The sequence below is a fragment of the Megalops cyprinoides genome, chromosome 22 (assembly GCF_013368585.1).
Source record: "Megalops cyprinoides isolate fMegCyp1 chromosome 22, fMegCyp1.pri, whole genome shotgun sequence".
NCBI lineage: Eukaryota > Metazoa > Chordata > Actinopteri > Elopiformes > Megalopidae > Megalops > Megalops cyprinoides.
In genome coordinates, this window is record NC_050604.1 from 18,395,815 (window position 1) to 18,419,604 (window position 23,790).

General features: G+C 43.4%; 1 protein-coding gene across 7 annotated transcripts in view; it reads left to right on the forward strand.

Moving 5' to 3' along the window:
• Nucleotides 1–23,790, forward strand: part of LOC118769852 (LIM domain-binding protein 2-like) — a 66,132-nt gene that overhangs the window by 20,505 nt on the left and 21,837 nt on the right. For all 7 annotated transcript variants that reach the window (XM_036517213.1, XM_036517211.1, XM_036517214.1 and 4 more), the window contains exons 2-3: nucleotides 3,157–3,259; nucleotides 19,284–19,456. In XM_036517213.1, the coding sequence (XP_036373106.1) occupies nucleotides 3,157–3,259; nucleotides 19,284–19,456 (276 nt within the window). The remainder of the gene's footprint in view (nucleotides 1–3,156; nucleotides 3,260–19,283; nucleotides 19,457–23,790) is intronic.

A 23,790-nucleotide genomic window follows, 5' to 3' on the forward strand; every position in this document is an offset into this window, starting at 1 on the left:
TGTATGAGAATGTGATATTTGTTATGCTACAGTGTTTCTGCGTGAGTATCGATGATGTTGTGGAGCGGTAAGCTTGCTGTAACACTAGAGAGTCCAAAAATAGGGGGGAAAGCCTGAAGAAAGTACTAACAAAGGAACCAGGGCATAGATGTTTTATTTTACAATACAGTAAAATGTTTATGAAATTATTTTCAAAGAATTGTATGAAGGAAAAGAAATTAATTGAGACGTTGAACATTAGTGTTAAAGGAATGCAGACAGACAGCAAAGGTGGCTGTCTGTTGCGCTGCCCTGTTGCTGGTCTCTGCAGACTGCTGGGCTGTCACTTCTCTGGATTATCCGATGAGGTCAGCGAACATGATTAGTCCCAATCTGTTGTTTACCCAAGGACCTCGTTCATAGACAGTCGCGAGTGAGATCACACACTCTGCCTGCCTGTGTGTCCTGGGTCACAGCTGCTGCTTGAAGAGGTCCAGTGATCACTTCAGGGGCACATTGGGTGGCTTGATCAAATAAAAAAGATAAACACAAACTAAAAGGGAAGGGTTCTTTGTTGGATGTGTCATTCATTTGCAAATCAGCCTAGCAAGGGCCATTCATGCGGGCCAGCTGAACACTTTCTCTGGAGTTAAGCTTCAAACGAGTCTCTGCTTCTCCAAGAAAACTGAAAATTAATTTCAAATTACAATTAGGCATATGCTGTACATGTAAAATGTTCGCTGTGAAGTAAAAGACTTCTCAGATCTTCAGCTCTTTTATTGCCACAGTGAGGAGGAAAATACAGGCGAAGGAACAGAAAATGAGACATAATATTTTTCTGTAAAATATCTCTCAAGATGTCTGTTTTCATCAGTGCTGTCACCATCTTGAAAACCTGTAAATTGCTTAATTTCATGATTTTTTCCTCCTCTTGGATCAGACATGACTGTGGTGGCGTAGTTCATGAATTGCGACTGCGACGCTCTGGGTTAAGCTGCAGATATGAGGGGCACTGTGTAGTCTGTCACGGCTTGCATTCATTACACTTGACAGTGTTTGTGTACTAATTGTAAACAGCTGTTGGGGGCATTCACTCCCGTGACAAACAGTATGAACAGAAATAAATAACACCGCCTGTCAAAACATGTCTTGCAAAATCAACATGGTTGCTGTGGGCATTTGCTCGACTCTTGCGCTCCGGTGTGAACAGGATGTTATGTTGGCAGCTTTGACAGGTACAGTGCTTGTTTACTGAATAATTCTGTTCTACTATGAATGCCACAGTGCAGTGCATGATTGTCACTGGGTTCAAAGATAACAGGAGTGTAGGCGTTTTTCTCCAGGTTGAAAAGGCCTGGAATTGAAAACAACTTAATTTTACACTTCTGTTTTAATTTTAACATCTTATTTTTAGAAAAGTGCTTCTCAGAGGGACTGATTTGGTCTGACCATCAAGAGGTTCATCCTCAACTCTAAGAACTTTGCAACCTCAGACTTACGGAAGTATTACTTTTTTTTGTTAATTTCAAGCAAGGACCAAACCTGTAATGCTAAGTTAAAAATGATAGAAGGTGAGAATACATTGAGATAGGGAGAGAGTGCTGTGCTGGAGTAAAAAACAAGCATGGAGCACCTGCTGCCATTACTCCAATCAAAAACATGACTGTATACAGAACCTTTACATATAAAAGGTAATGAAACTTGTATGGAAGTAGGATATTATGTCTTACGATATAAGTGGACAGCTGCAGGTGTGTATTTTTCTTTAATACCGCCTGTGTTTTTCAAATAAGATATCTTAATTGGGTGTTTCTCGTTGAGACTACTTTAAGTCTGCAAGTCGGTAGCCGGCGTAGTCGTGACGATATTGGCATTGCCTCTGGAGTCATGTGACTCCTGGCATTGTCTCTGGAGTCATGTGACTCCTGGCATTGTCTCTGGAGTCATGTGACTCCTGGCATTGTCTTTGGAGTCATGTGACCCCTCTCCAGCTCTGTTTGCTAGACAGTCAGTGCTGTATGTATGGCTGAGCTTTCCCCCACTCATATGTGTGTGAATAACTACTGAGCCTTGCGTGGCAGTTTACAGTCGAATGCAGTCTGAAACACGGTGCAAATTGTACCCTTTCAGCAATAAGTACCCGTGTGCCATAGGTTTGATGGCAAAGCTTTTCTTTTCTCATCAACAGTTTAACTGAAGTACAAGAAATGTTTAATATAGTGAATACTCCCACATCACTTAGCTGCGGTCACTAACTAAAGTGTTATATTTTTCTATTCCCGTTGCTGATTTTATTTTTTGGTTATTTGAAGTTACCTTAAGTAAACCATAATTCATACTAACATATCAATCATAGATGCAGAATAGTCTGTTTTTACTCTGAATGTGCTGATAGTGTCTTTAAATTCTGAATGACGATGGAAACATAAAGAATGAAGAATGTGAAATATTTATTGTATTCAAATTTCTGTAAATGTATGACAATAACATCTGCAGTAGTTTGATGTACAGTAAGTAGGAGGAGATAATGATTGATTTGCGTTTGCTGGTGGGATATGTTGTACATACTGTAAGATGTATATTTAGCAGCACTCTCGTGTAGGCGGTGAAGTGACCTCTTGGTGTTCTGCGGTTTTGTATTGATCTCAGGATTTCCTCTGCCATTTGTACGGATTCCACATCTGCAACAAAATGATTTCCAGGCTGCATTTCAAATATACTATTCTGAATGTGTAGTGAATATGCAATGTGGTGTGTTGTTTTTGAAAATTTTCAGCACAACATAGTAACACCAGTACTGTAAATAATTCTATTTTTGCTGTGAAATTGGAAGGGAAGGGAAACCTGAGGGTTAAATCTGAAGTTTTAATTTCTCTAAGACACCAACAGAAGCGGTGGCATTAGCGCAAACGTTGTCCAACGTGAAATGTCTGAAATCTGGTTTGTGTTGTTGAGGTAATTATCATAAGGTTCCTCAAGGCTAGACAGACAGTCACTGGCAGAAGGTTGGGCCGAAACCATTGAAGGGACATAGAGAAAGCCCTGGGGGAAATCTACAGTGTTGAATTTAAGAATGCTATGTTGTTGGACTGTTTAAATACCAGCTAAGGACTCATTTGGAGGTTCATATGTGCTTTTGGATTGCAGTGTCTAATACCAATTTATTTGTTATTTCAGGACAGCGACATCCTCTGGTGGGATGCCTTTACTACAGAGTTTTTTGAAGATGACGCCACATTAACGCTTTCATTCTGCTTGGAAGACGGACCAAAGAGATACAGTAAGTGTTCATTTCTTTCATTTTATTTCTTTGTTAGGAATCATGGAACAGAGGTGAGAATGTGGGGGGGGGGGGGGGGGGGGGCTGCTTCTTAGCATATCCACCTGGTTTAGTTTGTTGTTCATTGTGTCATAGAAATAATTCCTTAAAATATATCCCTTAATATAAAGGTGAAATATTTTTATCACTTAAGGCATCATCAAACTTGTCCCTGTTGTTGGAGAAAATAATCACAAATGAAGTGTAAATCTGATTCACATTCCGTAAATATCAAACCACTCAGGTGGGCGATACACAGTGCTGGTGATTGAGGTGAGTGCCCTTCCTTCACTGCACAGCACTTTGTCATTCATGAAAAGCACTAGACGTGCACAGTCAGTCATCATCATCAACGTTTAGTGACCAGATGTAACAGCAGGCTGTTGTCCAAAAACTCCAGAGGTTTCCCAGTGTGTATTTTCAAAGGCTCAGATCCTAACCCTGGAGGGTCCTGAAAACATGATCATTACAAGTATGATGGGTTGCTGGTGAAAACGCACGCTGTACTAACCTCGCCCAGATATAAACATTTGCTCCTTGCCTCTAGCAAAGAGGAACTCTGAAGGATTTAGATTATCCTGCCTCAGTAAAGGCAACATTTAAATCCTCGGCAGCAGTGCTGTTTGTTTGTCTGTGTGTTGGTTTTTTTCCCCCTCTCTCGCGGTGCCAGTGTGAGCGAGCGCACAGCCGTTTGGCGGTGCGTCTGCTAACAGGATAGCCTCTTCACGGTCTGTGTTTCATGTGGCGGCTGCGGCACAGCCGTGAGCCACGATATCTGAGCGTTTTCCTGCACGCTGTAGATTTTGCCAAGGTGATTATGGGGACCGGAATCGAGAGAGGGGCTGGGGATCAAACCGTCTTTCTGTTTCTGTGTGTGCACGTGTGTGTGTGTGAGTGTCCGTGTGTGTGCGTGCACGAGTGCGTGTATGTGTGTGTGTATGTGTGAGTGTGCGTGTATGTGCGTGCACGAGTGCGAGTGCGTGTATGTGTGTGTGTGTGTGTGTGTGTGTGTGTGTGTGTGTGTGCGTGCGCGCATGTATGTATGTATGCGTGTGCGTGTGTGTGCGTACACTAATGCGAGCGTGTGTGCATGTATGTGTGTGTGTGCATACGTGTGTGTGTGCGTACACATACGTGTGTGTGCGTGCATGTGTGTATGTGTGTGTGTGTGTGTGTGTGCTTTTATGGGTGCATACTCTATGTGTGTGTAGTTGTGTATGCATCTATGTGTGTATTTGTGTTTATGTGTGTTTGTGGGTGCATGTGTGTATTCATGTTTGTGTATGTGTGTCAGTGTGTGTATGCAAAGCACTTTTTTGCTTTGCTGTGTTTTGTTTGCTGTCATTTTGAGAAAAGAGTTGTCTGTAAGATTGGCCAAGCCCCAGATGAAGCAACAGTCAAAACAGCAACAGAGAGAAAAAAAAAACAGTCTGAATTCATCATGGTGGAGTGCTCACTTTCCCCACACAAACCGATAGGATTCGGAGCGAGGGAAGGGGGGGACTCAAGCGGTGCTCGACAACTTTAAACAGAAAATAACAGAACATCTGTCATCCTCTCCCTGAGCCACCCTGTTCGTTTGGAGAGGCGTTTCCCCCTCTCTTTACGCTCTCATTATTAGCCATTCTTCACCGCTTTTTCAGGCCTCGTCGACAAATAATTCCGTATAATTTGAAATGGGATGGATGTGTTTTCAAGTAGAGCAGAGCCTGGAGTGTCTGTCCAAAGAGGACCCTTAAAATCATTTTTAAATAGCTATTCCATGCAATTTTGCCTGTTTTGTCCTTATTATTAGAGATGAAGGCCAGGCGTGATTGAAAGGTAATAGATAGAGAAATATCCAGTGGGTGTGAAGAGAGTAGTCAGAGTGGTAGGATGTGGGGGTGGGGGGGTTGTAGAGAAGCGTGATGTGTAGGAGCCATTTAAAAAGTATATATGTAAGTATATGTATATATATGTATTATTTATTTATATATATATATATATATATATATATATATATATATATATGTAAAAGCACACACACACGTACCCCCACATTCTGGCAGATGGAAGCCAGGCATCTGTTGGGGAGAGAAAACCAAACCGTGTAAAATTTGTCACCACTGAGGAAAACTGCAACACAAGCCATGTAGAACAGCCATGCTTTCCATGCGTCCAGCTCAAGGTTTATGTGCCAACATAAATAACAAGAACAATGTTTGTTTCAAATGTAGTGTTTGCTCTATCTCGGAGAATATGGTGATGTCTACGATGATACCGGATGATGTTTAAGAATAATGCATACTCTTTTTCCATAATGTGTCAATTTCAGTCTGCTACAAAATGCAGTGATCCTTGTTGCTGAGTCACAAGCTTAAATGGAAACTTTCCCCAGTGGTACTTGGACACTTACTGCAGCTGTGTGGGAAACTACAGGGGCATTCTGTGTACTGCAGACAGCTGAAGTTCAGCCTCTGCTTTCTTAATTGACCCAGTGAGCACATGATTGCTTACTGCGTTTGCAGGAGAGACGGTGCTTGTGTTTGGGAGGCCTGGTCCCCCCCGGTGACAGGTGAGAATTTACACACTGAGCAGGCTGACGGTTCTAAAGCCCTCCCTTTTCAGGACCTTAGGCTTGGTGTATTACCGTGTACCCCGCACCAATAAGAGCTGTGTCATAACACAGGGCAGAACTGAGTGCGTTTGAACCACAGAGAATAAAGGTCAGGCTTGTTTTTTGACGCGTTTTACAAGCCCAGTCTGGGCAGGTCGTTTTGTCGTGGGTAAACAACGGCAGGACCCCAGACGCCGGAGTGAACTATGCGCTTTGGTGCACCGTTTGGCAGATCTCTCCCAGCTGGCCTGCAAAAGGGCTATGATTTATATTTCACAAAACGATAAACCCTCTGGCCGCTACGCCCCGTATCTGTGAAGCGTCCGTTACAGACGCGTGTCCCTCCGGCGCGCCGGCTGGAAGTCGGCCGCGCAGTGGCTTTTGTAAGCGCTGATCGGCCGTGATTAGGGTCGGTCAGGCTGTCAGAGCTCAGATTCGGCAGTTCTGTTATCGGCGCGGAGGGCACAAATGGATCAGCGCACAGCCCGCATGATTCCCGTCCGCTGAGATCAGCGCCCGTTGGCAACCGCTGTCCAGCGTAAGATCGTTTGACTGAGCCGCAGCTCCGGAGTCTTCTCTTTAGTGGAGTCCACACTGCATGCTTGGAAGCATTTATACAGTGTGATGTTTATCAATCATCACAAAAAAGATCAACGTCCAACTATAAGCAAATATATATGCACTGCAAAACCATGCGGTAAACGGTGCATCAGGTGTTGTTTTATTTTAAAAGCCTTGCTAAAATTAATTGGGCTTGGGTTTAGATTTCAATTGGATATTCAGATTTGGGTATTTTTCTTTCTTGAATTTCCATTGAAAATATTAAATACATTGCAACAACACTTCAGTGAGACCTTTGCAGGCTCCTGTGCTTTCCTACCATCGATCTTTCTGTTTCTCAGAGAGGCCGGGTAATCCAAGATACTGTCAAATCGCAAAGTGCCATACGCTGTAATAAAATAACCAAAGGGATTTGCATAAGATGATGAGAACATACAAACTAGAGTGGCAGCAGCATTCAGTAGGTGAGCTAAACGAGCTCCCGCAGCTTTGGTTAGGGCCCTCGTCGGGGGTTCAACTGTAAGCGAAGCCTTAAATTGTTTCCTGCTCTAATGAAGGACTGTCTTTAATGGCCAAACGCAGGTGACGTCATAATCTGATGCAGGTTCCTAAGGCATAGTGCCATTCATGGCGCGACCTGGAACTTCACAAGGCGGATGAACGTGTCTGCCATGATAGAGGATGCATTGAGAAGTCAATCACTTGAAGAGTTTGCCTGGCAAAATAATTTCAGTTATATTCGTCTGTTATGTTCAGATTACATAGGAATAATTAAAAAGCACAGATCTTTTGTTAGAAATGAGATTCATCAGGGCTTGTGACCATGATGAAGAAGTGCTTAGCAATAACTTAGCAGAACCACCACCTGCCCTTCGGTCTAATGCTCTTCTACTGCAGTGAAACAATTAGACATTTCTAGTTTGAAACATGCACAATAAAAATCTAAAAAAAAAACATTCACCAACAAACAAGTGTACGCTTTCATACACGCAACAGAAATGAAGAAGTGTTTTGTTTCATATGCGGGTCATGCTGGTCTGGCAAACTTATCTCCTCTTGCTTTTTAGAAGGATTAGATAACCCCTCAGATACACACAATACGCAGTGTACCTCAGCCAGCAGGTCTCTGCTGAAGCCATAATTGTGAAGCATTTTGAGATTAGTCAAGGTTTTTAACTCCCTCTTCTGTTGTTGTAAATTTGTCAGAGCCTCTGTAAGTGGATTATCTTTTCCCCCTGTGTGTCAGGTACAAGGTGTTCAGTGTCATTTTTCGAATGGAATATATTTAACATACTCTCGGTTGGGTCTATTTATCAAACAAAAAAAATACATATCTGAAAAATACCTCAGGACATCATTTTAAAGCTCTGTTCAGTCCTTCTCGTTCCCTTTGGATAATGAATTTACACAAGAGTTACTCTTTTATCTGCATAACAATATGAGTTTATCTGTCAGCGATTTATGAATAAAATTTGTACAAATACATTTATGAAAGTTGAATGGTAACTGTCTAGCTGGAGGGCCGAGGCTTTATTTCACATTTTCCTTCTGCACCAGCAGTTTTGCACAGAGCCGTGGTTCAGGGTGTGGGTCAGATTATCAGTTTCTCAGGTACTGTATAGGAGGAGTATGCAATGAAGGGCTCTTTCCTCATTGTGCCGCTCGCCATGGTAACAGCAGAACAGGCTGAGGTGAGCGAGGATTCGCCTGGGCGAGCGTTTTCACTCCTGCTTCTGCTCAGACTCACTATTCCAATCTCTCTCTTTCACCCTCTCTCTCTCACACACACACACACACACACACAAACACACATGCATGCACACTCACTCACACACACACACACACACACACACACACACACACACACACACACACACACATACACAGACAGGCAAACACACAGACACTCAAACACACAAATGCACAAACACCCACGTGCACTCTGATTCGTGATTAGGTTAGTGTGGTAAAGGAAAAGGTTCAATTTCAAGGTGGGGCAGGGCTATTTTACTTTTGAGCAAAGTGTTTAATGAGAAGTAAACATCTACCTGTGTCAGTGGATACTGTGTACAGCAGGCTTCAGTGTGTGAGGAAACACTGGGAATCTATTGATCTGATCACCGCTGTAGCATCTTCTAATGTCGCGTTAGTTCTGTATTCATCTCTGATATTATTGTTTTCAATACTTTCTTTATTTACAAATGACACTTGATGTTGTGTTCCGCTTATAGAAGGCTTCAATTTCAACCTTAGTAAATATAAAATACAAATCTCGCAAACCAGGCCGTTTTCAGAATTCAGCACCCAGTGTCCTTTTTAACAGAGCAGAGCAAAGATTGAAATGCAGTCCCGTTTCTCAGAAGGTCCAGCCCCCAAGAGCACCAATGCCTTCTCTTTAGGCTCACCTGAATTTCACACTTCCCGTTTTCTGAGATGCTTAATTATAACATCCGATTCAAAATTCAGTGGTAAAGCGGCGTTATTCTGGTAGAAGATATCTCCAGCTGTCCTTTCACATTTATTTTTGGTGCTCACCAGTTATTTGCAGTATTTGTAATAGAAGCCCTTGAAATGGACAGGAATTAATGGAAAATAATATGCTTGTTATAGTGAATTAGTTTCAGTCCTTAGCTAACTCTGTCCTCCACTGTGCACCCATCCCCCATCATCGGTTTCCCTCACTCATTTCTCTCTGTCCCTCTCCCTCTCTTTCTCTGTATTTCCCTTTGTCGATGTAGAGGTGTTTATCCCCCCAAAACAAACTCCCCACGCCGCCCCCACCCTCCAGGCAATGGGAGTAAGGAGCTTCAGTTCGGACTGGAGGCGTTGAGAGGTTCACGTTTTTGCAGTGTTTAAAAACAAAGAAGGAGCTCGGCTTACTAATTATGTTACGTCCTTCTTCACATTTTGTAATGTTCTGGGCCTTGGCGTTGTGTGTACCCCTTCGGTTGGATTCAAGGGCAAATGCGTCAAAAGAGGGTTATTTCTCGAATGACGGTTTTCTGTGTTCATACAAAACAAAAAAAACTGTCAGTATCGGATCCTGTCAGTATCGCAACAGAGCACCGTCCTGATATAATTCCTCCCGAAAACCCTCAGAAATATCTCACAGCGTGTTTGTTTGGGAGCGTGGTCTGTTTATCAGTGCAATGATACCGGCCTCCATTGGCATTCAGTCAGTGTGCTACGGCGAGGCGCATTATATGCCGCTGTTTCTCAGCCCCGGCTGCTGCGCCGCATACGCAAATAGTCTTCGGAACAATAAAAATGTAAAATGCTCAAGTGGTGTTTTGTTCATTTGTTGTTGAATGGTAACCGATTTTAATTGAGTTTTTTTTTTTTTTGATCCTTCTCGAGGGTAGATTTACTACTCTGACTTTGCTTATAAAATCCTTTGCAGTGTGTAATTAGGAAGTTTAAAGAGGCACATTATCCAGCTGTGTTATGCAGTACTTTTGCCAGTTTTGCCAGTAACACTGCAATATGATGCAATCTTTAAGCAATTTGGATGTGTAAAAATAGTTAAAAGGGAATATGTTGGTTTCATCTTTTTAGTTTAATGTGTGTAAAACATCACAATCATTATGCCTCTAAAAATTGTCAACTCCGGGTCACTGAGTTGTACTTTGTGTTTCTGCTAATGAGAAATAGACCTGTATTTAATTAAACACAATGAAAATGCCATATGAATAGGCATATGGAGCAGGACCTTCTGAGGTTTCCATTGGAGGCATCACCAGGCAGGTGAACAAATGACCCAGCAGGAATAAAGGCCATGTTGACAGTGGAATACTGTTGCAGTATTCTGAATTCTGAATTCAGAGTGAATTCTGTTGCACAGTTCTACGTCCATAACCTGAATGTTGCTGCGCAGTTATATGTCCACAGATAGAGTATTATGTGAAAAGCAGAAACAGTGAATAGTATTATGCAATTATGTGTTCGTAGGTTTGACTTGCTAAGATATAAAGACCAAGCTGAGTGTGAGGGCTGAGGTGTATCTGCCTGCATCTGGGCAGCTGGATTGCAGCGAAACCATCACTGCACTGTAGCAGCGAGGGCAGCGGGGCGACAGCAATTCCCAGCCATTTTTCTGTGCCGGCGATGGAGCGGGAGCAGAGGTAGGGGAAGCGAGGCGAGGCGGCCGAGCCCGAGCTTTGATTTGCAGCGGCTCCGAGGAGCTGTGCTGGAGGAGATAGGCGACTGTGGGGGCTGATTGACAGGCCTGAGAATACTCGTCTCAGCCGCGGCCCCGCCGGTGGAGAGGCTCAGGTCCGCCTCATCCTGAGATGATTGACAGCTGACTGACAGCACCAGCCAGGGAGATACCGGGACGGGAAAAGAGTGAGAGGGAGAGGGAGGCAGGGAGGGAGGGGGGAGAGTAAGGGAGGCAGAGATGGAGGGAGAGAGTGAGGGTTGATTAAGGGAAGGAGTGAGGGGGTGAAAAAACAAGGGGGGCCAGAAAGAGAAATCGAAAAAAATTGGGAGAGAATGAAAGGTGTGAGAAAAAAGAGAGAGAAGGAAAGAGTAAAAGAGAGAGTGAGGGGGAAGAAGGAAAGAGCAGGAGAGAAAGTGAGCAGGAGTTACAACAGGATGGTGGGAGAGATGGACAGCACAGAAGAGGTGTGACCATCGAGCAGCTGTAACACTTTTTCAGCAGTGCTGCATTGGGATTTTAGAATTTAAATGCAGTTTTAGGGGGTGGGACCCAGGCGGGAAATGGAAAGCCGGACTGAACGCAGCAGTTCTGTTTTGGGATCAGCCAGCCTTCGTCTTCCTGCTTTCTCACCACTTTTTGTTTTGCATGTCATGGAAAAAAAAAAAAATCCATTTCCCTTGCAGCTCTGAAAACAATGGGTCTGTAGAAATGTCTTCTCCCTGTGAAGAATTCAGCTGGTTGTGTGTCTGTAGTGGGAGTCTCTGCTGCACATCTCTCACTCGACCTCTCTCTGCTATATGCGGCAGATGCACTGCATGCCACGTGTATGCTTATTGTGTGTGCGTGCATGCGTTTTTTTGTGTGAGCGCACACGAGTGTGTGTGTGTGTGTGTGTGTGTGTGTGTGTGTGTGTAACCAGTCAGCTCTCAGAAGATGAGAATTATTCAGAGGGCCGATGAAAGTGTACATTTTTAGGGAGGGAGAGAAATATGTCTAATAAAAGTAAAAGCCCTCTTTGATTTTGCACATCTTGCTCTAATTGGTGAATTATTAGATTAGCGGAGGAGAACGCTTTAATTACTGAGTCATAGAATCCCTGGGATGTTCTTGGCAAAGGAACCTGCTGAATCATAATGATCAGGCAGAGATCGGAGCTGTCTAATTTTTTAACAATGTGTCCAATCCAAACAGTGTTCACTCACCCAGCCATGAACAAGTGTTTCACAATACTCACATTTAACCTCTCAAAACTTAACTATTGCTGACTCAACTTAATTAATTTCTTTAAATTAAACTTGCCTAATAAATTACATATGCGTAGCTGCAGTGTTTTGATATTCTAAATAAACGTATTCTAGGACAGTCCGCTTGCCAGCTCACGGCTGTTCTTTTTTCTTTGGGGGGGGGGGGGGTGGGGTGCAGCATCTCCTTGTAGGTAGGAAACCACAGCCACCTTGTGTGATCAGATGATTACATTCATGTGTTGGCCACACCCTTGTAATTGTTTCTGGGGAAGTGTTACCCACTGCATGTCTCTTATCTGCTTTGCTTCCTGAGTGGACTCTCCCTGCTCCGACAAACAGTGTTTATCCCAGTGCTCTGGCCAACATGTCCTTCTGTGCCGCCTTCACACCTGCAGAGACACTCTATTTTCACTGGGAACCTGCTGTCTTCTCTAAGTCTGTGGCATTTCCTACAGTGCACACATTGGCAAATAATTTAAAGGCGCCCAGGGTTGTTGCCTGAAACGTTGTGTTACAACTGTCATTCTATGTCTTTTTGGAGTTTGAGATTAATTTGAAATTTACTGGGGAAAACATCAGATGGACTTTAATTGGACCCATTAAACACATGCATCCAGTTCATGGCCATTATTTATAAGCGCTTGGTATGTCCAACCAAAGCCTTTCCCTGGGTTTTATTTTCTAATTGAGCCATCATCGTTTCAGTTTGATGGTTGTTTTTAGTAAGTGTTGAAATGCCATGTATTGCTGAAGCATGCGGTGTTACGAGAGGTAACGTGTGATGTAGGTTCACAGAAAAGGTTCATGATTGTTTTCTTAGATAGTTTATTCTTCTGCTTGGCCATCACATACATTTTGTTAGGATACCCATCCCTCCAAGGACATCAAGTAAAGTACAGCGCTGCAGACAGTCTTGGAAAACCAAGGTAATTAAAGGCAGCATCTGAGAGTGTTGTTTATCTTTCACCAGCCTTATTCAGCTCTTTGAAACCAGAGAGCTGCAGCAGATCATAGATTTCTTTCAATTCAACACATATATTAGTGTGTTAGCAGCACAGTTCTCCTGATAAACAGAAGGTTTACCATACTGAGGGATTCCTTTTTCTCTTTGCAACCTTCTGTAATGAGGCTGTCAACACAGTAGAAGTTTCTGAGGTGAAATGGAGCTACTGGTTGTCCTTGGTTAACAGGATATTGTATTGTTACCTTTTTGTATGTTTTGGTCATAAGACTTGGATTGGACCATATCCTTTGTGTATCTCTATAAAGAATATGGCCGTAATGAGCCTTCCAGAATTTTCTGTAATGATTTATATCAGAAAATCTGTATTAAATGCACCACAGAGCCATGTGCACTTTTCATTAATTACAGTAGGCTTTGAATGATTCTGGGCAGGTGATGTATGCCACAGAGGCAAGAAGGTCTATCCCTGAAAATCTGTTTTATTGTTTTAAGTGGAGGTTTCAGGGAAAAATAGTCTGCGCAATAGTCTGCAAGATTTTACTTGGAACAAAAGAACCCTAAAAATGTTATGGCTGACTTCTTCTGTCTCCCTCTCTCTATTTTGATAAAGTGTGGCTGGTAAATCGTGGATATTTCCATTCCCTTTGCTAATATTTTGGTAATTTAATTGAAAATTTCAGTGACACCTGAATGTTTTTTCCGCATATTGTTTACATCGGGAGGCAGCAGTTTGGATTGAATTTGCAGCGGAAAGTGGCATGAGCAGCATGTTAAAATTGTATGCTACAGCTAAAAAAAAAGTGGAGAGAGAATTAAAGTTTCATGACAGTGATAAATATTTCATCACTTGGGGTATGAGCAATAATGCTCACATTCTGTTTTTTTATTTTATTTTATTTATTTATTTTTTAGTTTAACCCCTCCTTTGCCGAGTCGTTTCATTGATGCTCCCAGCGGTTTAAACTATTGGCAGTCAGTCACGGTGAGTGTTTCCACGGAGAGCGCTGCTCGCCGAAATATCTGCAATTTACAGCAATTAGTTCTGCTACAATTAAAGACCATTACGGCAGCACTACGGCAAGAGTCAGCCCTCTGTGCTTTCAGCTGTGCGCATTCAGAGACCGGTGGTGTTATTCGGCTTCTCTAACGCATTAGATGCTCTAGACCATAATGGCCTAATGGACGGTGTCCGCCCACTACCTTGACCTGAGACCTGTGGATCCGGCGGGTGGAAACTGGTCACAGAGACTTAGTCTTTGCCGTGTTGCTGCGCATCACAGCAGATCACTATGGGGGGCTGTAGACAGTCACTTGGAGCACTATAGTATTCACGCCAGTACTAAAATCACTCTTCATTTTTGTGGTAAATATGGTGTTTCTTTTGTTTTATTCCTTCTGTTGGCGTACTGTATGGCGTTGTGGAAACTTTGTATATATTCAATACATGGACAGTGAGGCTATACACCCTGGAAAGTGTTGGAGTGATGTGAAAAACATATACCTTTTCAGACAACTTTCATTGAAAGTGTAATGTTTTATGCTGTCAAATCTTTCCCGGGTTTAAAATTATGTTTTTTTTTTTTCTGTGTTAGTTTTTGACTCCATTGGAGACTGCCAAACTAATGCAGTGAGTCATCCATCTTATTTCTTAAAATAAATACAAAATATTTAACATGTCTCTCAAACAAACCCAAGTTGGGATTTTCCAAAAAAAAAAAAAAAACCCAAATCATTAATGTACAGGCAGGAGCTGAGCTGAAATAACAGTGAGTCATTTGAGAGCAAACATTTTAGAGAAAGCGAAAGAAAGCCGTTAAGATGAAGTCTTCGGGAGAGGAGAGGAGAGGAGTGGGAGAGTGTGTGAGTCAAGTTTTTGGTTGATGCTCAGAGTGAGTAGCCCTCCCTGGGGGGATAATTACTGGCAGGCAAGGGCGTTTTTTTTTTTTGTGTTCCTCCCTATTGTCGGAACGGGGCCGTGTGTGAGGCCCTGTGTGAGAAGCGAAAATCTCACACGGTATTACTCACTGTGTGCTCCGCTTGTTCCATTCGCGGCGATAAAGAGACAGTGGTATATTCTGCTATCCCGCTATCCCGCCATTCAGAGCATAGAAACACGGGGCTCTGGGCCTCTTTCAATGCCAGGGGTTCGTGATTGTACTGCAACCGTTCATGTTCAAAAGTGTCATTGTGGAGCGAGTGTGTGGCGTGGATACGTTTTTTTTTTTTTTGAGTAGCCGTTACGGATTAGGGTTCCAGCTTAACATGGAGCCTGGCAGTTAGGAAACGTGACTCGTAATGAGGAGGTTGCGGGTTTGAATTCTATACGCTACTGTTGTAGCCCTGAGCGCAGCGCTTAACCTGAATTGCCTCAGTCAATATGCTGCTGCATAAATGCATAGCACTTAAGCTAAGTAAGTACCCCTGAATAAGCATGTCTGCTAAGCTAATAGGTAATGTTCTGTAATGCAGATCAGCCTCTATCCTCCCCAGTTCAGGCATCAACAGAGAGCTAGAGCATTACGCAGCGGTAGCACAGGAACCCAGCGGGGCCGGAGCAGGGAGGAGGCAGCGTTCCCCCCTGCAGCATCGTTGTGTAACTCAGTCATATTTCCCCTGAGAAGCCGTGGCCCCTGAGTGGGATCCGGCAAATGTAAATTCCCCTTCGCTGTCACTGCTATGGACAAACAGGGAACAGCGTGCCGTACACACACACACAGCCCAGAGGCACCGGAATATCAAAGTCCCGCTGCTTTTAAGGTCTGCTTGGTGTGAAACAAACAAGCAGTGGATTTAATGCATCCCTAGCTCCTGGAGAGGGGATCCTCTTCAGCATTTTATGACCCGCTTCCTCCTATTAAGCCTCAAACGGACGACTTTACGGGACGGAGACTGTTCAGGCTAGCAAATGAGAACGAACGACAGCAGTCCATCTTCAGTCATTGACCTCCTTGTAGTCCAGGTAAAAGCTTCTTGCGGCGGGGGGGGGGGGGGGTTTGAGGAAAAATTACCACATGCTTGGCTGAGGTTCCAGCCCACCCCCAAGCCCCCCCCCCCCCACCTCCTCTGCATCTCATTTGCATATGTCCTTCCCTCAATGTGAGCAGAGCGGGCCATTCACTGTGCAATCACGCACCGAGCACTTGTCACTTTTCTGGATGCTTTTAATTCTGTCATTCATCTTTATTCTAATCACTCGAGTGCAAACAAATGTACACTTCTTTTACTAATATGTCATTGTTTTTGTCCTCATTAGGATCAATTTTCTGAGCATAGCACCACACACCTATGTCCAATTATAAAGGCCATTTGGCAGGTGTATTTGCTTTTTACCTGAAAAAGAGGCCTCCTATCAATAAATCAGATGTCTGTTTGTAAAGACTGAGGAAAAGTTGGATTATACTAATGCTTGAGGTTTAGTTTTGCACACAAAGATAATCCAATTTGCCGGCACCCTCTGATCTACCTGTCTCCTAATGCACTTTCATCTGCAGGCAGCCTAAATGGTAGTATTACGGCCAATTATTTCTGGCGTGGCTGCTGTGTTCCTAATAATTGCCCCTCTTTCAAAGCAGCGGCACGTCCTCTCTGTAAATATAGTGTGTTTCTGCATGTCAGACTGTGTTAATTGGCACCAAGATTTCAGCCGTTTCAAAATGTACAGTGTGCCTGCGTGGTTGTGGTGTGAAACAACTCTCTCAGTTACCTTGTTTTGTGTTGCCATGTGCCAGTGCATTCTAACAGGGCCGGTATTGAGAGATGTCAGTGCACTGACAAAGGAAATGAGGAGACATCTTGAAATGCCTAAATCTGCATCACAGTTACATCACAGTTACAGCTGACAGACCATTTCTGGCCTCCTTTGTGAATTACCACGTTGGTTAAGTTATCAGCAGCCATTTTTATTTTGTGTTCAGTCCTGCAGAGACATAGCTCATGGCAGCAGTCCCCGTTCCTGGGGAGTTTGATCCTCACTGGGCTGAAGGGGTCTTGCCCCTGTTTTGTCACTCTACCCAGTAACCCTGTGGTCTGGCCCCTGCTTCACCAGTAAACCCGTTATAATCTGGGGTCTGATGCTGTGTGCAGAGAGGGTGAACGGACCGCGGGTTGCCAGCGTTGGTCTCCTGAGTCCTCCAGCAGCCATGGTTGCCTGTGCCTGGTACAGGCCATCTGTATTGCCCATACTACCCTTTACTATTGGGTAGCTGAGGCATTGTTTGAATCCCATCAAAGATTCCTTTCAATGCTGTGGAGTAGAATTGAGTTCATCTACACCATTGGCATTCTGCTGAAAGTACTGTATTTTGTCTGCTTATGAAGGCATTTAGAAGTGCTGTCATTTTGTTCTGGTGAGAGCTCCTCCACCATATGCATGATTGCTCATCTTTTCAGCGTGAAAGATAATGAATCAGAATTTATAGAAGAGCTGAGTTCTTCCCTAGGACAATAGAAATGTAGAATTGTCATCCTCGGAAGAATTACTTTTTTTCCTTGGTCTTGGCATGGTCAGGGTATATGTGGGTGTGCATATGCATACGTATATTCATGTGTGCACAAAGGTGTGTGTATCTATGTGTGTGTGTGTACATCCATGCATGTGTGTGTGTGTGTGTGTATGTGTGTGTGTGTGTGTGTATGCGTGTCTGTTTGTGTGTGTGTGTGTGTGTGTGTGTGTGTGTGTGTGTGTGTGTGTGTGTGTGTGTGTGAATGTGTGTGTGTATGTGTGTGTGTGTATGTGTGTGTGTGTGTGTGTGTGTGTGTGTGTGTGTGTGTATGTGTGTGTGTGTGTATGTGTGTGTGTGTGTGTGTATGTGTGTGTGTGTGTGTGTGTGTGTGTGTGTGTGTGTGCTGTCCTCTGTCTCAGTCACTGTGTGGTGCTCAGTCAGGCTGCATCACGTGTCTCCCAGCATACAATGCATAAGAGCCAGCTAGCAGCCACTACAGGCACAATTTCACAGTCTTTTGGCTCAAACTACTGGCAGCTTTCCTGAGGACTCAGAGGAAACAATCCCATAAAGTGGCATAAATTAATGTGACTAATTAACATGATGTTAATTATTTGTAAATTGCATGTTTGGATACACATTACTTGAGAGGCATATGTTGCTGGTGATGTTTACTGAAACAAGTGACTGCTTAATCCTGTCTCAGGAGTGCTCTTTTCTGAAGTCGGGCCAAACAGAGAGGACCTTCTTAAAAAAGAGGAGAGAAGACAGGGGCGAAGGATGAAAACACTTTAAAAGACAAAAAAAGGAAAACACAGCACAACAGGAAAGTCTTCTTTCAAGTCAGAATCCGTGAGGCCTAATCTAATCACACAGACCTGGGTCTCAGGTTTAGGGCCCTCCTGAGATTTTTTTGCTGTTATATCTGTGCCGCGGAAGACAACAGTCATTAGTGCTCAGCACACCGAAATCAAACAAGATGGAACTTATTTACAGCAAGGGCAAGCAAGAGCGTGCTTTCTACACGGAACAGTCAGATTTAGAGTGCAGATGACGGGTGTCCAATTATGACATCATTGCAATCATCCTCTCCCTGCTCTCTCTGGGCACAGCTCGGCCAGTAGTATGGAGAAATTTGAAGGGGGCTCTTGGAGGCTAGGGGAATGCCTCTGTAAGCAGCCCCCCTGGTGAGGGCGCCTAACGCTAGGCCTTTGGAGTGAGCACATCAGAAGTGAGGAGTGTTCATAGGGGCCAGTACCATGGGCTTCCACACCACTGCCTGTTTGTTTCTAAAACTTTCCTTCCTTTACGCATTCACACGGGAAGTCCCTGCAGTACTCATATTTTCCCATAGCTTTGTATATCTCATATATCTGTTTAATTGTGCTCAATTTCATAGAAATTCCAAAACAAGCTGGTCACAATATGAATGAATCATTCTTTGTTTTCCAAGTTCTGTGCTTAGATATGCCCACATAAATATCAGGAATTCTGGGAAGAAGGAAATAACTGTTACAAAGTTTTTACCACAGGGTGACTTTGCAACAAAATTCACTCCTAAAAATGTGATCAGAAAGTCTGTTTCTAGTCGTAACTGCTAGCTAGTTCTAGTTATAACTGTTAGCTATTATTATTATAATTATAATCAACACATGATAGGGAATTGATTGAGTGACAACCACATTGATAGGCCTGTTGAGAGAGATTTAACCTTTGGCTACCTGCTTTGGATTTTGATAGTGGTCTTTAGTACACATTTAAGGAGGACCGTTCATGGACACTCACTTTAGTAAAATTCAGCTTTGGTTGTGTGTTGTGTACACAACAAAACTCACTCCAAGGTAAACGCAGAGGTAGCGCGCGTTCGTAGGCAGGCGACGTCTTACACAGCTTGGAGCCGTGCATGCAGAACGAGCTGACGGTGCTTTCCAGGAACTGGCTTCGGTTGGCAAAGCCGGTAACTCCCCCGCTCGAAAACACGGAAAGGTAACAGCTCTCTTCCTCTCGAATGTTTTCCAGCCATCGGAAGAACGCTCATCCCGCGCTACTTCAGCACCGTGTTCGAGGGCGGGGTCACGGACCTCCACTACATCCTGAAGCACTCCAAGGAGTCCTTCCACAACTCCTGCATCACGGTGGACTGCGACCAGTGCACCATGGTCACACAGCACGGGAAGCCCATGTTCACCAAGGTAAAGTGCGCCTCCTCCATCCTGATCAAGGCAAATACAATCTATGATAAAGAGACACGCACATTCACCTCTAGGGCCGAGGTAACTCCAATCCACTTGCTGAATTTGTAACTGCAAACTACTTTCATTTTACTCGGCACATTTTACCTTATATTGTGATTTTTTAATCTTTATATAGTTATATATATTTTAGATATTTTTCTCAGTTTTACAAACTCTTTACTCATGACGTAGTGAACAGGAAGCCCTTGGAAAACTTACTGAATAACGAGTAACTGAATTGTGTTACTGAAAGCACATCGCTCTTAGATTTAATAGGGGCATCAGTTTCTCTGAGGTGAATCTGAAATTAATTCAGTTTAATCAAACCTAGAAAACCTACAGTCAAGCAGATTTAGAGACTAAAGACTAAATTATGGTATATCACTTTTGAGATACCATAATTGTATTTAATGGACACACACTTACAGTGCCTGTCAGTAAAACATTTTCCAAATATTCACATTGAAACATCTGAGTTTTCAAGCATATTTGTGTTTATATAGTTTGTCCCCACTATTATTACTTTCCTTTAAGATTGAAAATGAATATACCTCTTTTTCAATGGGATTACATTACAGTTCCTCATGCAGGGTTATTCATGTATATGGCTGGGTATTTACTGATGCAGTTCGGGTAAATACAAGTGTACAACAGCTGTGACCTACCAGAAGAAAACTCCTGTTAGTGTTTTTGAAAATCAGATGAATTTTCAACCCCTCCAGTGTTAAATAAAAACTGTAAACAAGAGTCTGACAGAAGTGTGGATGTTGATGTTGCCCAGGCTGTTGTGAATTAATTAATAGCTGATAGCAATGTGACTACCATTTGTTTTGAGCTTTGGGAGATTATCGGTGTTTTAAACAGGTATTTTAGGCCAAACGTTTTTGCTTCACTAAATTTACTTTTAATCGATACATTAAATGGCAAAATTTCAGTTACTGCCTGTGACTCACCCAGATGAAGGCAGTAAAAGGCTGCTGTTGTGTTCATCTCTGTGGCGAAAGGCATACTGCTATCAGAACAACAGTAGTTTTAATGTGAAGTATCTTACAGGTAATCCAGTGAAAGGATTTCTTAGTGATGACTGAAATCATAGAGACCTGTCAAAAAAAAATAAGTTGCATATTGTTGAGCAATCTGCCTGTGTATGGAAAATACAGTTCTGGTCTAAGGTCTGTTGAACATAATTATATTTATTTCTCCAGAGGCTTTTCAATTAAAAGTTGCTGCAATTAATTATTGAACCACCAGAGCACACAGCAAAGGACTCCTTTTGAGAGGCGAAGCTTAAGCTCTGCAAAAACCGTGAACCACAAGTCATTTTGGGAAGCTGATCTAAATGCAGCACTCAACGAAGGAGGACAGGAGTTATTCTGGACTAAATGACTAACAGGCTAAATGCAGCTTGGTCAAGCCCCTGCACAGCAGAGAGTGCAAGCAAGCCGCTGGCATGGGTTTCAAAGGTTCATGGCAGGTGACTGAATCAACAGGCTGGATATCTGTGTGATAATGGAGGCAGCGGGTTTGCTGGTACGGAGCAGGGAAGGGGCCCGGTTGGAGCCATGCAAGGGGGAGCAGGGAAATCCCCCTAACTGTCAGCGGCTGCTGGTTGATGAGGCGGTTCTGCGGAGCCGCCGTGGGCACCGTGTACCTCTGCGTGAAGGGGAGGGGGGCGCACACATCCCCCTGCTGGTGCACGCGGCGACTGGGTCCTAATCGTTGAGGCAGGATCTGTCGCCTGCAGAAAGCAAAAAAACATGAAAAAAAAAAACTGGCGTGGCATCTGTTTCACATCGCCGTGAGTGGGAGCGACCGCGGGGCTAGCACGCTGTTAAGGCGCTTTAAAATTCAGTAACCCGCGTTACTGTTGTAGGCTGTGTTTGATACTGGGAGGGCTGGCTCATCACGGGAGCTCTCCCAGGAGTCTAGCCGCACGGCACAGCGTCGGTTGGTGTCTCACTGCGAGATCAAAGGAGGCCACTCCCCTCGACCCTGTTCCACCCCTCTTCACCCTGCCATCTTCCTCTTCCTCCTCTGAGGTGCGACTGCTCTTCCCATCCCCTGAGAAGAAAAGGCACTCCTGATGTTTCGCGACAGCTTCGTAGAGGCAGGGCAGCCAGGAGGGAGATTTGGCAGGCAGGCCCACACTGCACATGCCTGTCCACTCCCATTTACCCCGTCAGCCTGGTGTGGGGGTCAAGGGTCAGGCTCCTGCTCTCTGGTCCTCACATGTAGAACTGGGGCCACACGCCACTTTTATAGTTTATTTGTTTATCGTCAGCTGTCAGTAACCCCGAGCATGTTGTGCATACCGGTAGCAATCATCACATTCCGCCCCAAAGCTCCCACATTGCCCATCACCGATATCTCCAACTGAACAGCACAGAGAAGCTGCTCTTTTACACAGGAGGCCCAAAGCATTCCAAATGAAACATCCTCAGTTATTATTCGAAAATAACAATAGGGACAATAGGAAAAAGCAATTTACCATGTAGTTAGTTTAATGTGTGTTAACATCAACTTTTTTGAAGTTTTTTTATTGTGTAAGTGACGGGATTGGTGGTTTATTTTTGTATGTGCTTGCCTCTAAAAGACATCTTCAATGCACGCTACACAGTAACAGTGACAAAATAAGTGTGAAAACATGCAAGCAGACACATACTCTCGCACACACAATCTGCTTCTCTTTCTGAAGATCCCACATTTTCACCAAAGTGCCTGATCCTGGTTTCTGAACGCGTTTCTCTCTGAGAGGAGCCTGGCAGTAAATTATTCATCATCTGTGGGATACTGGAGAACAAAGAACCTGTAAAAAAGGCTCCAGGACAGATTAACAAGCGATTTCTCAAGTTGGCCCGCCTCACTCTTTTGGTAGAATGTAACAGTCTTAAGCAATTCAGTTCTCAATTCCCCTAAATGACTACCATGGAAATAAATATAGGTATGGTATTTAACTGTTAACTATACTGGGAAAAGGTAGTTACTCTTCAAAGTATTTACCAAATTTACTGTAGTATCTAATGTATCCTCCTCGTAAAATGTACACAATATTTAATGAGTTAACATGTAAGAAATCTTAGTTCCAAACTCCCCGTAATGGAGCTCATCCAATCACTTACTGATGAGATGAGAGGTGTGTCCATGTTCCTGTATATATTAGACTTGATGTTGGTTCTTTGGTGGCCTCCTCTGAATGAGGAGACGCGGAGCTATTTCAAGTGTTCTGAATTAACCAGTATTTCTAGATCACTACTCAACTCTTCCACGTTCATTGTGATAAAGCACACCATACGTCACTCCTCATTGCCCTGTTTCCAGTGTACACGAACCATAGTAATGAGACAACCGTGGACTGCACACTTCCCTACTTCGTAAGCTTCTGTTTGTGTTTTCTTTCTTCCCTGTTAGTTAGACAACAGGCAGTTTAAAATCCGCGATACCTACATCAGAGTGCAGCTGCGGAGGCTGGTCAGCGAGCTTGCTGTCTGGCCGTGTTCTATTTAAGCCAGCAGAGTGCCGGAATGGGTTAAATTATATATTCACTAGTTGGAGGGGGGAAAAGGTTCTTTTTTTAGTTTTCTTTTCCAGCATGGTGTGTAGGTGCCACGTGACGGGCTGTGTGCCTGCCAGCCTCTTTCTTGTTGATCCTCGGGAGACCATCTGTGCTGGGGGCATTGATTAGAGTGTGTCTGCCGGGATTACATCTTTTCTGTTGCCATGCCAACTAATCAGCTGGTTTCGGTTACCGTGGCAACAAAATGTCAGAGCTCAGAGTACCATAACACGGAATCCGCAAAACAGCAAATGTTTTCTTAATTGGTAACTCTTTTTGATAAAAAAAAGATTCTTTGTCTTGAAAAATAAGCTCGGCTTATAAGAATAATAATATTCATTTTTATTTAATGAGGACGGAAAGAAGAAAGGGAGGTTTTGTCGATGGACCCCACGTTATTATTAAATATTAGAATTGGATCTTTTCTTTTTCAAAAACAACAGCAATGGCACTACAGGATGGAGGAGTGAAATCTTACATTTCATTTGCTGTTTGTTCAAAAGTAAAACAAAAGAATGCTGGTGAAAATATATTGCGTGTTTATATACAGTAAATATTCATTTTAATTCAATTACATTTTTGAAACTGCAGAACAAATGTAGCTTAAATATTACACATCATGGAAATAAAAAAGAAATGCCACACCACTTAACGAGCATAACCCCACACTTCAGTGTGGAGAATATCAGTTATATTTTTGACATAAAGTCGTAAACAGTACAACTCCAGGTTCTAAATT